This window comes from Trachypithecus francoisi, unplaced genomic scaffold (genome assembly GCF_009764315.1).
Source record: "Trachypithecus francoisi isolate TF-2019V2 unplaced genomic scaffold, Tfra_2.0 Lachesis_group0, whole genome shotgun sequence".
Classification (NCBI taxonomy): Eukaryota; Metazoa; Chordata; class Mammalia; order Primates; family Cercopithecidae; genus Trachypithecus; species Trachypithecus francoisi.
In genome coordinates, this window is record NW_022681453.1 from 190,089,797 (window position 1) to 190,103,455 (window position 13,659).

Genomic DNA, 13,659 nt, shown 5'->3' on the forward strand with positions numbered 1-13,659 from the left:
ATTATGATATTAACTGGTTATTTTGCTCGTTAGTTGATGCAGTTTCTTCCTAGCCTCGATGGTCTTTACATTTTGGCATGTTTTTGCAATGGCTGGTACCGCTTGTTCCTTTCCATGTTTAGGGCTTCCTTCAGGGTCTCTTGTAAGGCAGGCCTGGTGGTGACAAAATCTCTAAGCATTTGCTTATCTGTAAAGGATTTTATTTCTCCTTCACTGATGAAGCTTAGTTTGGCTGGATATGAAATTCTGGGTTGAAAATTCTTTTCTTTAAGAACGTTGAATATTGGCCCCCACTCTCTTCTGGCTTGTAGAGTTTCTGCCGAGAGGTCTGCTGTTATTCTGATGGGCTTCCCTTTGTGGGTAACCCGACCTTTCTCTCTGGCTGCCCTTAAGATTTTTTCCTTCATTTCAACTTTGGTGAATCTGGCAATTATGTGTCTTGGAGTTGCTCTTCTGGAGGAGTATCTTTGTGGCGTTCTCTGTATTTCCTGAATTTGAATGTTGGCCTGCCCTACTAGGTTGGGGAAGTTCTCCTGGATGATATCCTGAAGAGTGTTTTCCAACTTGGTTCCATTTTCCCCCTCACTTTCAGGCACCCCAATCAGACGTAGATTTGGTCTTTTTACATAATCCCATACTTCTTGCAGGCTTTGTTCATTTCTTTTTCTTCTTTTTTCTTTTGGTTTTCTCTTCTCGCTTCATTTCATTCATTTGATCCTCAATCGCTGATACTCTTTCCTCCAGTTGATCGAGTCGTTACCGAAGCTTGTGCATTTGTCACGTATTTCTCGTGTCATGGTTTTCATCTCTGTCATTTCGTTTATGATCTTCTCTGCATTAATTAGTCTAGCTGTCAATTCTTCCACTTTTTTTTCAAGATTTTTAGTTTCTTTGCGCTGGGTACGTAATTCCTCCTTTAGCTCTGAGAGGTTTGATGGACTGAAGCCTTCTTCTCTCATCTCGTCAAAGTCATTCTCTGACCAGCTTTGATCCGTTGCTGGCGATGGGCTGCGCTCCTTTGCAGGGGGAGATGCGCTCTTATTTTTTGAATTTCCAGCTTTTCTGCCCTGCTTCTTCCCCATCTTTGTGGTTTTATCTGTCTCTGGACTTTGATGATGGTGACGTACTGATGGGGTTTTGGTATAGGTGTCCTTCCTGTTTGATAGTTTTCCATCTGACAGTCAGAAGGACTGTCTGTTGGTCTGTTAGAGATTGCTTGAGGTCCACTCCAGACCCTGTTTGCCTGGGTATCAGCAGCAGAGGTTGCCGAAGATAGAATATTGCTGAACAGCGAGTGTACCTGTCTGATTCTTTCTTTGGAAGTTTCCTCTCAGGGGTGACGCCACCCTGTGAGGTGTGGGGTATCAGACTGCCCCTAGTGGGGGATGTCTCCCAGCTAGGCTACTCAGGGGTCAGGGACCCACCTGAGCAGGCAGTCTGTCCGTTCTCAGATCTCAACCTCCGCGTTAGGAGATCCACGGCTCTCCCCAAAGCTGTCAGACAGAGTCGTTCGGGTCTGCAGCGCCCCGCTCTTTCCCCTAATGGACTGCAGCTGTGCGCTGTCGGCAGCGGTAGCGTCTACAGAGACAGGCAGGCTTCCTTGAGCTGCTGTGAGCTCCACCCAGTTCGAGCTTCCCAGCGGCTTTGTTTACCTACTTAAGCCTCAGCAATGGCGGGCGCCCCTCCCCCAGCCTCGCTGCTGCCTTGCGGATAGATCGCCGCAGACGGCTGTGTTAGCAGTGAGGGAGGCTCCGTGGGCGTGGGACCCTCCCGGCCAGGTGTGGGATATATTCTCCTGGTGTGCCTGTTTCCTTAAAGCGCAGTATTGGGGTGGGAGTTACCCGATTTTCCAGGTGTTGTGTGTCTCAGTTCCCCTGGCTAGGAAAAGGGATTTCCTTCCCCCTTGCGCTTCCAGGTGAGGCGATGCCTCGCCCTGCTTCAGCTCACGCTGGTCAGGCTGCAGCAGCTGACCCGCACCGATTGTCCGGCACTCCCTAGAGAGATGACCCCAGTACCTCAGTTGAAAATGCAGAAATCACCGGTCTTCTGTGTCGCTCGCGCTGGGAGTTGGAGACTGGAGCTGTTCCTATTCGGCCATCTTGCTACAGGTTTTTTCGCAAATTATTTGTTAAACTTTATTTCATTTTGTTTTGAAATTAAGATTACAAGTAATGTATTTGCATCTTACTTTGCAAAGTATTAGTGTCTATTTTAAAATTGCTTAATCAGCAATTCAATAATTTCCCTAGTATTTTGTTTTTCTTAGTTGACAGAGAAAAACAATTGAAAAAAATATTGCTTTTTCCTCAACCATTAATGAATAGTTGTCATCTACTTTAACACTGGAATTTTTACTGTAGCTGCTAGAAATGGAGAGACTGAGTGGTTTGGATAAATATATATACCTTTGTCATGAACCCACTGGAAAAAGTATTATTAAGTGCGAAAGAGAACAAAAGTCAGGTACAGAGAAAACCTGAAGAGACAAACACCCTATATGTCCTTTCTATTTAAGGGACAAAAGTAGTTATACGTTTGTTCAATGACCAATTAATTGCTTCAATAATTGCATTTTGGCCACACCAGGACACTCATTGCTTATCAAAAGGTGTTTTGCTAATTAGGAGTTTTCATCTAGAAACAGTGAAGAACCGAAAATAGAAAAAGGAAAGCTGAACTCTTTCTTAGGGTTTTACTTTTTCCTCTTCCGTCATCAGTCTTGGGAGAAAGACTCTGTACTTTTGAAATTTAACAATACTTTTTTTTCTTATTTTTTTCCCTACTTAAAAAAACCACAAATACTAAATCTAAATTAGAAACTTTGTAATTCCAATGCAAAAAATAACTCATTTATGTTTTTCTCAAGCAACACACACACACACACACAGGCAGACATACATGGACACTCACGTATACATATTTATTTTACTAAAATAGGATTCATATTATTTTGAAACACATCTTTTAAAATTGATATATTGTAAATACCATCCCCTCTAAGCATTGTTCCACTACAATTTTACCATAAACAGCTGAAGTTAATTTACATTTATTTGATACTTATGGCATTTCAAATTTTTTTTACTCCCCTAATAAAGACAGCACTTTGATAACTATCCCTCCAGCTAAATATTTGTTTACATTCTTAAATGTTTTCTTATGATAAACTCCTAGAAATATGATGAAAAGATTAAAGACTGTATTTAAAAATAATTGTGAAATGTATTTCTTTTTTCAGAGTGTGAATAATGTTGTATACTCAAACTCCGAGAAACACAGGTATGCTGCATAATCCATGTCAACTTGATAGCTTAAAAATCCTATCTTGTTTTAAGACACATTTTCTTGATTACTAGAAAGATTAATCTATTAAATATACTTGTCAGCTATTTATATTTTTTCTTTTGTAATTTATCTTTTATTTTATAACTAATACTAAAATATGAAAATGTTAGAGGTGAAAAATTTCTTGTTTTATTTTTTTAAAGCCAGAGAACTTATTTTCAGATAAAGTCTTAGAAGAAAACCTTATATGGAATAGATAACGTGTACCTGAACAGGTTGAAGTGGGAAAGCAAAACTTAGATAAGATGTTTGAGCAGGGTAGTAGACGTTTTCAGAATTAATGGAATAGAGAAAAAATGAGTGAAAAAAAAAAAAGAAAAAACAACAAAAAAGAAACAAGCCCCAAACAGGTAGAAAACAAATATAATCATGTGTTAAAGAAAAATTATTCTAATGCTTATTAAAGACAGTAAGAAAGACTTTGTTAAAGCCTGGTGGGGGGGGTGACTATCAAGATAAGCATAAAGACCACTGAAATTGGGTCTTGCATTGGGAAGAGAGATGGAGCTTGGCCCCGAATGTAAAAGGGAAATGTGGGAATCCATAGCCAAGGAGCACGGTGAGGGTCGCTCGGTGAAAAACTGCTAAGAGGAAACATCAAGGATCCGGGTGGTATTCCGGCTAAGTCTACTTAGTAGGATCCTTGCTGAAGGCAAGCCAGTGTGGTAAGACATCCAGGAAGGGAAATGAGGGATCTGATTAGATACCGAGGGTGGAGGACTTTCACTAAACTGACTTAGCCGGATTTGTGCTAAAACTGGACCATGCAGAGATGAACTCAGAAGTCCAAAAGTCAGGCCTTGTTGGAAAATTGCTCATAGGAACCCGAGTAGAGTTTGGCCAAGGAAAGAATCGTCGTCACATACAAGTGAAGAGAGAAAAAGACCTCCGTATTTATCACAGGCCAGGACAATTGCAAGAATACCTTGTTACTGCTTTTTTCCTCACCCTTTTTCAAATTCTTTAGGAAATTCTTAAAGCTTGGAGAATGTTTCCAATTTAGTTCAGTCTGATACTTAGAAAAAAAAATTAGGAAAACCAGAATTATGATAACTTAATCATTGGTTTCTCCTATAATGCCAAAGCTGCAGGAGTATAAGGGAACACTGCCTACTTCAGTGTTGAATGGACACGTAAATCACCTGTAGGTCCAGGAGGAGGGCCTGGGTTCTGCATTTCTATTAATCTCCCAAGTGATACCCTTGTCACTGCTCTAGCAAAGACAATAAGGGGCAAAAAATCAGCTGAACCCTCTTATTTTAGACACAAATTACTTCAGACGTGTGGGGACATCTACATCTACCTGTATGGCAAAGTACATGACCATAAACCTTTACACACACACACACACACCCCTACCTACCCGGGAATCTGGATGAAATGTAATAGAGCTGGAATTAAAGTTAGAGGAATCTCCAGAACACCGAGGAAAGTGAAAACTAGAGTCTACCTAGCTGAACTGCCGTGAGACAACTGAAAACTATTGACCTGATTTTCCAAATGAATCCTAGAGAGGGGAAGGTGACTTGCTCAAAATTATATCTTTGTAAGCCCAGTGTAAGCACTTGTACAATTATTCAATAGAACCTGAAGAAAATATTGACAAATAACAATGGGAGAATTCCTGCATTACCATATAGTAAAACGTACTGTAATGCTACTATGTTGAAAACAACAGTAACAACTGGAGAGAGGGGACAGTGGAGATCAGACATGGTAAGGCTGAGAGACCTGTTAGACCTCCAAGTGGAGGTTTGATGTGGGCAAATAGACACATTTCTCGGAAGTTTAGGAAAGTGATTCCATATGGAGACTTGGAAGCATCCGTGTAGATATGGCATTGAAACCCACAGAACTGGATCAGATCACTAGAGATTGACTGTCTCTTGCGAAAATAAGAGGTCTAAAGATGAATCCTGGGGAACTCTACAGTTCAGAGCTTGGGAATATGAGGCGGAACCAGAGTCAAGACTGAGAATGAGCGACCACTGTAAAGGAAGAAAACCAGGAGAAGGCAGTATCCTGGCAGCCATAGGAACAGGAGAGAAGGCAGAGAATCTGAACATAGTTGTTGGTAGGAGGGTTGTTGTGAAAGTTCCCTCATGATTACCTAACATATGGATGAAAGGAAAGTTATTAACTAAGAGTGATGGTGGAGAAAGATAAGGTGGAAAATGGCTACTGATGCATTGATTTAAAAAGACAAAGTAAAACAAATGAACCTGGAAAAACTTCAACATGTGTGTGTGTTTATGACATAATTTATGTTAAAAACATAATATCCTATATATATAGATACATATTGTATCTATCTATATATATATTAGATATAATATATATATCATAGAAAAGAGTATAAAAAATACATATAAGATTTCCCAGAGAAAGTGGAGAAGGGAGAAACCTAGTTTTACTTTATAAACAACTATATTTCCTTTTGAATTGTTATAGCAAGCATATTTTGCTTTTGAGTAAAGGTAAGAAAAAATAGTTGGTCTTGCGGACCTTTGTTAAGGAAGTAACAAATCTGATACAAAGGTAACAGTAACCTTTGTGAGACTGACTGCAGGATGGCTCCGCAGGTTCCCAGGTCCTTGGAAGACATTTGGGTCTTAACGAAGGCCCTTTGTCCCATGAGGGATGGTCTGTGTTATCTTAGTTAGCTCGTGCTGCTATAACCATGGACTGGGTAGCTTATAACAACAGAAATTGATTTCACACAGTTCCGAAGGCTGGAAGGCCAAGATCAAGGTGCCAGCATTGTTGAGTTCTGGCGAGGACACTCCTCCCGTTTGTAGACTGTTGACTTCTCATTGTAGGCTCCCATGGCAGAAAGAAGGTGAGAGGGTCCCTTTTGTAAGGGCACTAATCCTACTTAAGAGGGCTCCACCCTCATGACCTGATTATTCTTAAAGGCCCCACCTATAAATATATCACATTGGAACTAGGATTTTAACATATGAATTTTGAGGGACACAAACATTCAGCCCTCTGTGTACGCCTTGCAGAGCCATTTCTTCTTTGGATGTCTCACTGTGGGGATAATAGGGTTTTGGGGTAACTGTATGACTTTGTTGTCCCTGTTTGTTTTTGTAGTAAAAACCTCTGACATCAGGTACCTGATACTGAGATAGATATTCAGACATATGGTGTTTTTTCACATTAAGTCAACATTTCCCAAGAAGCTGGCCAAGTTCACCTAGAAGCCTTCTGTTTCACTATTATTAATTTCTCAAGCCTAAGAGTTGGTATATATAGAGCTTTTTTCCCTATCCTAGAGAAGTACTAGGACAAGTTTCTAGAGATCTCAGAATTGAGGGTCTCTGAATGTGGCCAGATTGCAACCTATAATTGCAGATTTGGAGCTAATTCTTGATAACATTAGCCTCATCCAGAGTTGATCTGTGAATCCTTGTGCCAAACTTGAGATCTTCACAGTCATCTATAAACTCCATAGGAATACTGGCTAACAACTGCTGGCTTTTGTTCTAAGCTGAGGCCATGTGACAGCCCCTACTTACTCCAGAAAAGCTAAAGAAATCTTTGGGATCTCTATCTTGGATTCCAATGCTTCCAGTGGCAGTTAGGACTATGGTCTTCCTGGGATTTTTTCCCAGGAGAAGATAAAGTAAAAGATTTCTGGGGGCGATCAGGGCACAACCAATCAGTTCCACGGGGCAGCCTGGACACCATCACTGACCTGGAAGTAGCTCAGGTGCTGATTCTGCCTCCAGGGTGCACACACCCTTATATGATGAAGGAAGATTAACTCATGGGGTTTCTGGACAACTTGGCCTTCAGAGAAGGACCTAGGGTTAAACACTGGGTGTTCCTACACCTACTATGAGCTACAGAAACAATTCTGGGCTCCATCAGAATTCACAAATGATTGGGAATTTCTTAACTTTGGAGCTTTTCAGAGATAGCCTGATGTACTGCAAAATAGCTGAACAGATTCTGGGGACATTGGGGATACCATAGCTAATTCCATAGCCCTAAGTCTTTTCATTTTTTTAGACAGAGTCTGGCTCTCTTACACTGGCTGGAGTGTAGTGGCGTGATCTCAGCTCACTGCAACCTCCACCTCCCAGTTCCCAGTACAAGTGATTCTCCTGCCTCAGCCTCCCAAGTAGCTGGGATTACAGACACCTGCCACCAGACTGGCTTTTTTTTTTTTTTTTTTTTTGTATTTTTAGTAGGGTTGGGGTTTCACCATGCTGGTCAAGCTGGTCTCGAACTCCTAGCCTCAGGTAATCTGCCGGCCTCGGCCTCCCAAAATGCTGGGATTACAGGTATGAACTACTACTGCACCTGGCCTGGCCCCTAAATCCTCTTAATGCCAGGAATCACCTTAGGGTTTGGGGGCTTCAAGTCAAGGGAAAAAGCAAAGGGAAGTGCTCACAATTCAAAACACTGGAGTTTTCTTAAAGAAAAGGAGGCTCCTTCTGACAGCCACTGGACATTTTGGGGGAACCATCAATTCTGGAGATGCTGTCTCCGAGAAGAGTGTCTATGTCCCTTCCTTCCACTGTGGTAGGAAGAAAGCGTTAAATCAAACCCTCTGAGGTCAGAAAAAACAGTTGGAATTGTGTGAATGAGGTTCTGGAAAACTAGATTTCTGAAGCTAGACACTAGTGAGATTAGATCTGTTCTAGAAGCCATTAGGAAGACCCAAGGTGAGGTTCTGAGGCCCTCCAGACTCTATGGGAAGAGCATGAGAAAATTCCGTTTCCAGGAATGAGATTAATCCTGGAATGCTGTTGCAATTCTATTGCTGGCTGACTTTTGCTTCTGGGCATGGCTGAGTGTCTCTGGCAAATTTTCACAGGTTTTGGCCTATTTAAAAGAACAGCTCTACTACTTAGAAGATCTGTGGGTGTTTAGGTAAATTATTTATGGCCTGAAATCTTGTACATTCACTCTCCAAAGGAGTAATGCAAAATGGATGAGGCCTGAGTTCTACCTCAATGCATAAACCATGCTCAGTCTTCTTACAGAATGGTCCTCTGTGTGTGGAGTCTTTTGGCAACCTCTGTGGTTTTTAAACTTTTATGGCCCAGACTTTGCTCAAGGTGAAGCAGGTGTCCATGTAATTTTATTTTAGCAGTAACATTCTTGTGGAATGGTTGTTTGATTCTCTTCTCTCATTGGGGTACTTCTGGGCTGAGCTTCTAGCAGGAGAACACTGGCTGTTATGAGTATTTAAAATTTTAAAATAATACGGAGAGGAAATATTATTTTCATTTTGCTGAAGAAGAAATTCACAGTATGATAAAATACTTTACCCAATATTACACAGCAGATAGTTGAGTCTCTTTACTAATGCAAATTTGACTTTGAGATATTTTTTCCATTAGCCCAGAGGTTCTGAATCTTTAGCATTCATCACAATTACCTAGAGGCATTTGTAAAATACCAATTTCTGGATTCCTCCTCAAAATTAATGACTCAGTAGGTCTATGAAATTTGCTTTACTAACAAGTTTCCAATTGATGCTGAACATTATAGATGAAACATTTGTGTTTTTCCAAAATCCGTTTAAGTCCTAACCCCCAATGTGATGGTTTCTGAGAGATGACTAGATTATAAGGGTGAATCTCTCATGAATGTGATTGTGACTTTATGATAAAGAGGTCCTAGAGAGTTCCCTCCCTCTTTCCTCCATGTGAAGTTATGCTGAGAAGCTGTCTATGAACCAGGAAGCAGACCCTCACTAGACACCGAATTTGCCAGCTCCTTCATTTTGAACTTCCCATCCTGGAGAACTGAATGAAATAAATTTCTGTTGTTTACAGGCCACTTTGTTTAGGTATTTTGTTACGGCAGCCTAAACAAACTGATGCTGCTGGTACAGGAACCATATTTTGAAAATCACTGGCCTAAACTATGCTGAGATCTTGAAAATGCTTTCCTCCTGTAATTCTGCTTTGGTTTATATTGCTTTTTAGTTTATAGAATGTCATCAACATCTGTTATATATGGGTAATCTAATGATAGTTTCAGGTCATGTCAAATCATAATTCTCATTGTTTGGACTTTCTACTTTGCGAGAAAGACTTTAGCTCCAAAGGAGTGTAGGTAACTTAGTAACTTGGTTTTATTTTCTTGTGAATATAGGACAAAAATCTTGCTTGGGTCTGGCTGAAATTATTTATCCTCTGACATCTGAAGTAAAACTTACTTTTCCCTTGAATTACTAGAACTTAAGCCCTGAGTATACCATTTTTGTTTGAGAATATTGATGACCACATTTCCTAGCTTTCTGATGATTCTGACTGCTTAGTACTGACTCCCTGTTGAACATCTGTGTGATCGTGCCTGATGCTCCACCTGCATGAGCATGTATGCATGTATTTGCGTGTCAACTCAGAGTATTGCTTCTGTGTGGATCAAGTTAGGTAAGAGACGCGAAAAAGATTTGTACATTCTTCTAAAAATATGAAGTGATATTATTGTATTTGAAAACAAAGACCAGAATGAGCAGGGGCCAAACTGTTTTCCTGGGATAATCTGCCTCTAAATATATCAATATAATGAACCAATTGGTCTGTCTGCACACGTACAGATGAGTAGGAAAGTTCAGCTGGTTTCTAACATCTGTAGGATATACGTGTCTCCCTGTTTCCGAGATCCTGTTGGTCCTTGGCTACTTTTAATTGGTTATCTGTTACTTGTGTCAGCAGAACTCAGTGAGGTTTCAATGTGACTGTGATTATTGGAATCTTGAGGACAACTGTGTCATAATTCACTTGTCAATGGCTTATGCTGGGAGTTGCCATAAAATTGTGGCCCAAGTATACCTTAATGGGTGGCCAAGTCGAGATATTTATTTCCTTTATTCTAAAAGATATCTAAGTGCCATGATGGTTTCTGGAACTAAAATATTTAACTTTTAAAATAACATGGTCTTTATCCCCGTGGGTACATTAAAATGATGGTGCTCAGTTTTCATTTAGTTACTCGCTTGAATGAGAATGTGAGTAACTGAAAGGGACCGAAATGTGTGAGTTGCCTTTTTGAGAGGAGTCAGAAATTGGTTGCTAATGGAGAAAACTTCTGAACTCAGAAACTCATTATATATTCTGTATTTTTTTGCAGAAAATACCTAAATTACCTATGAAACTTTCATGAACAAGGCAATTTTTGAAGCTGAAAAGCATAAAATAATGTTAAAGCTCTCAAAGTGAAGAAGATAAAATTGTTCTTCACCTCCTTGCCAACCCCGCCCCTGCGTTTCTGGCCTAGTTTTTTAGTGGAAAGTTCTCTTTTAAAATTGCTCTTCTTTCACTTCCTCTTTTCTGAGTGATTGATGTCTAGAGAATTTTGTTTTGCCTTGGATAACTTCAGAGAATACATTTTTCTTCACTGGATTCAGTACATATTTGTGTCTGTACTATTTTTTTTTGGTTCCAAAGTGTGGGACACCATCTTTGGCTTTTTCTGAATCTTCTCTTCATCCTTATTTTGTGGTTATTATAGAAGATGTCAAAGCATCAGACTAGCATTCATTTGGAAATAGTCTATAGTGTAAGTCAGTGTCCTAATGGGAAAATGGAAACCATATTAGTTATTTAAAATAGAGTAGATTTGCTTTGGGATACCATTACACAGATATTGATGAGCTGGAAGAGCAGAAAGGGAATACTGGTGACCTAGAATCATAGGCACAGGAAGAGCCTGGGACAAAGAAGAAACAGTGAAGACAAAGGACCTGTGTGGCTGGTTTAGTGAATGCAGAAAGAAGTTGCAGGTTTGACCAGGTATCACTGCCAGCACAGCTGCAGGGGAAAGGAGTAAGGCGGGAAGAAACTCCCATCTCCCACTATTACTCTATTATGGGAGAGTGTAATTGTGACTTTATGATAAAGAGGTCCTAGAGAGCTCCCTCCCTCTTTCCTCCATGTGAGGTTATGCTGAGAAGCTGTGTATGAACCAGGAAGCAGACCCTCACTAGACACCGAATTTGCAAGACACTAGTGAGATTAGATCTGTTCTAGAAGCCATTAGGAAGACCCAAGGTGAGGTTCTGAGGCCCTCCATACTCTGTGGGAAGAGCATGAGAAAATCCCATTTCCAGGAATGAGATTAATCCTGGAATCCTCCCATCTCCCACTATTACTCAATTATGCTGCCTACTGGCAGAAATTCGGTTCCCAAACTGGGAATGATTGTTTGCCATGTTTTGAGCCCCAACATTGCAGAGTGTAGAATGAGTTTAGAAGTAAGGGAAACTGGATAATAAATTAGCACAATCTCCATAATTTTTGACACAAAGAATAAAATTTGTTAGTATACTTTCTATTTATATACTATCATCAGTGCAGGTTCCTGCAATTAAATATATAATAAAATTTCATCAAGTGGCACTTTGAATTAGTAATTTTCAACTCAGTGCATTTTTATTCTATAATTCATGAGTTTCTGTTTGTTTCTCTGTATCTTTGGTAGCAAATATTTTAAATTAGCATTTGGCAATTCATAATGTGGGATTTTCACCTGCTGTGCTGATTGTAGAACTTAATCTCCATGTAAGTTGCAACTACAAACTGTCTAATAATCTAGCAAACATATTAAAACAATTTACAAAGAATCAAAGTATATAACAAATTATTTTCCTCTAGAGAGAAAATAATTTGAGAACATATATGGCAGAATTTTTAGAGAAGGAATTTAGAGGTCATGTAATCAATGAACCTTGTTTCTAAAGTTACTTCCACATAATAGTCAATTCCTTCTTTATAGATTTTAGTGCTGGACTGAGATAGTAATAAAAAAATTAATTTAGAGATAAAATAAATCGACTCTTAACACATATGTTTTATTAACCCAGTTTTCTTGAATTCTATGAATTGGAAATGTTTCAGGTGGATGAATAAGTAAAACACATGCAAAGAGAATTGGAAATATTTCAGGTGGATGAATAAGTAAAACACATGCAAAGAGAAACAAGAATAGGCTAGACTGGGATATTAAGTCGGCTTGTTAAAAGGCTTATATTTAGAATCTACAATAACAAAAAGGTAAGCGTTATCCTTTTTTGCATAATATTATTTGAGGAATGCTCTTCCTATATACTTACAGGAAAATAATTTGATTTTTTTTCTTTTTTCTTTTTTTGAGACGGAGTCTTGCTCTGTCGCCCAGGCTGGAGTGCAGTGGTGCGATCTGGCTCAGGGCAAGTTCTACCTCCCGGGTTCACGCCACTCTCCTGCCTCAGTCTACGGAGTAGCTGGGACCACAGGCGCCCGCCACCACACCCGGCTAATTTTTTGTATTTTTAGTAAAGACAGGGTTTCGCCGTGTTAGCCAGGATGGTCTCGATCTTCTGACCTCGTGATCCGCCCACCTTGGCCTCCCAAAGTGCTGGGATTACAGGCGAGAGTCACCACACCCGGCCAATTTGATTTCTTTAGTGGAAGAAATTACCAAATAGTGCCAATTTGATTTCTTTAGTGGAAGAAATTACCAAATAGTTTATTACAGTGAGGCAGGAAGTGTGCATAGATTAATTTAGCAAGCAGTTATGGAGGTCCTTCTATAATGGAATAGAACTATGGCCTATCCTTTATATATAAGAACCAAGAGAAACTACGAAGTGGGAAGCCAGGAATGGGGTCGAAAATTGACTTGCTTTCTGATCAACGCCCCTTGTTAAGCACTCCCACTCCCCTGAACCGTTCAACAGACGTTAAAACATCTCCTTTCCAAAATATTCATTTTTCTTTTGTACATTTGTTCCTGCCTTTCTGTTAGCATGAAATGCCCTCTTTTCCCCCCTTCCTATTGAAATTCAGTCTGTCTTTCAAGACTCAGTTCAAATTCCATGAGTTTCATAACCCCCTCCTCCAGATTCTGTTAGTATTAATCAGTTGCTTCTTCTTTACTCCTAAAAGAATTTGCTCTATTATTTTCTACATCTCCCGCACAAATAATTCCTTATTTCAGATAGTGTTCTCCTTTGATAATAGTACCATGGACTGTTATGGATGAAAGCTTTATATTCTTTGCCCCAGAAGACAATACATATTTACATTCAAATGCATTTTCATAGGGTTTGCTAAGAAGAGGTAGAGAGTTTGAAAGTTTAAATATCTAATGCACAATTGTTCTTGGCAATGAAATGCCTGATGTTTCCCTTCCCCTCTCTTCTTTTTCTTTCCTTTCTTTCCTTTTCTTTCCACCATCTTTCCTCTTTATTCCCTTCCCTTCCCTTCCCTCCCCTTCCCCCATCCCCTGCCTTCAGGTTTCCTTCCTTCCTTCTTCCTTCCTTCCTTCCTTCCTTCCTTCCTTCCTTCCTTCCTTCCTTCCTTCCTT

General features: G+C 39.9%; 1 protein-coding gene across 1 annotated transcript in view; it reads left to right on the plus strand.

Annotated features, from left to right (window-relative positions):
• Window positions 1-10,706, plus strand: part of CCDC50 (coiled-coil domain containing 50) — a 117,280-nt gene extending 106,574 nt beyond the window's left edge. Inside the window, exons 12-13 of the mRNA XM_033213054.1 lie at window positions 3,239-3,279; window positions 10,444-10,706. Coding sequence (XP_033068945.1) covers window positions 3,239-3,249 — 11 coding nt within the window. The 3' untranslated portion in view covers window positions 3,250-3,279; window positions 10,444-10,706. The remainder of the gene's footprint in view (window positions 1-3,238; window positions 3,280-10,443) is intronic.
• Window positions 10,707-13,659: the final 2,953 nt, after the last annotated feature.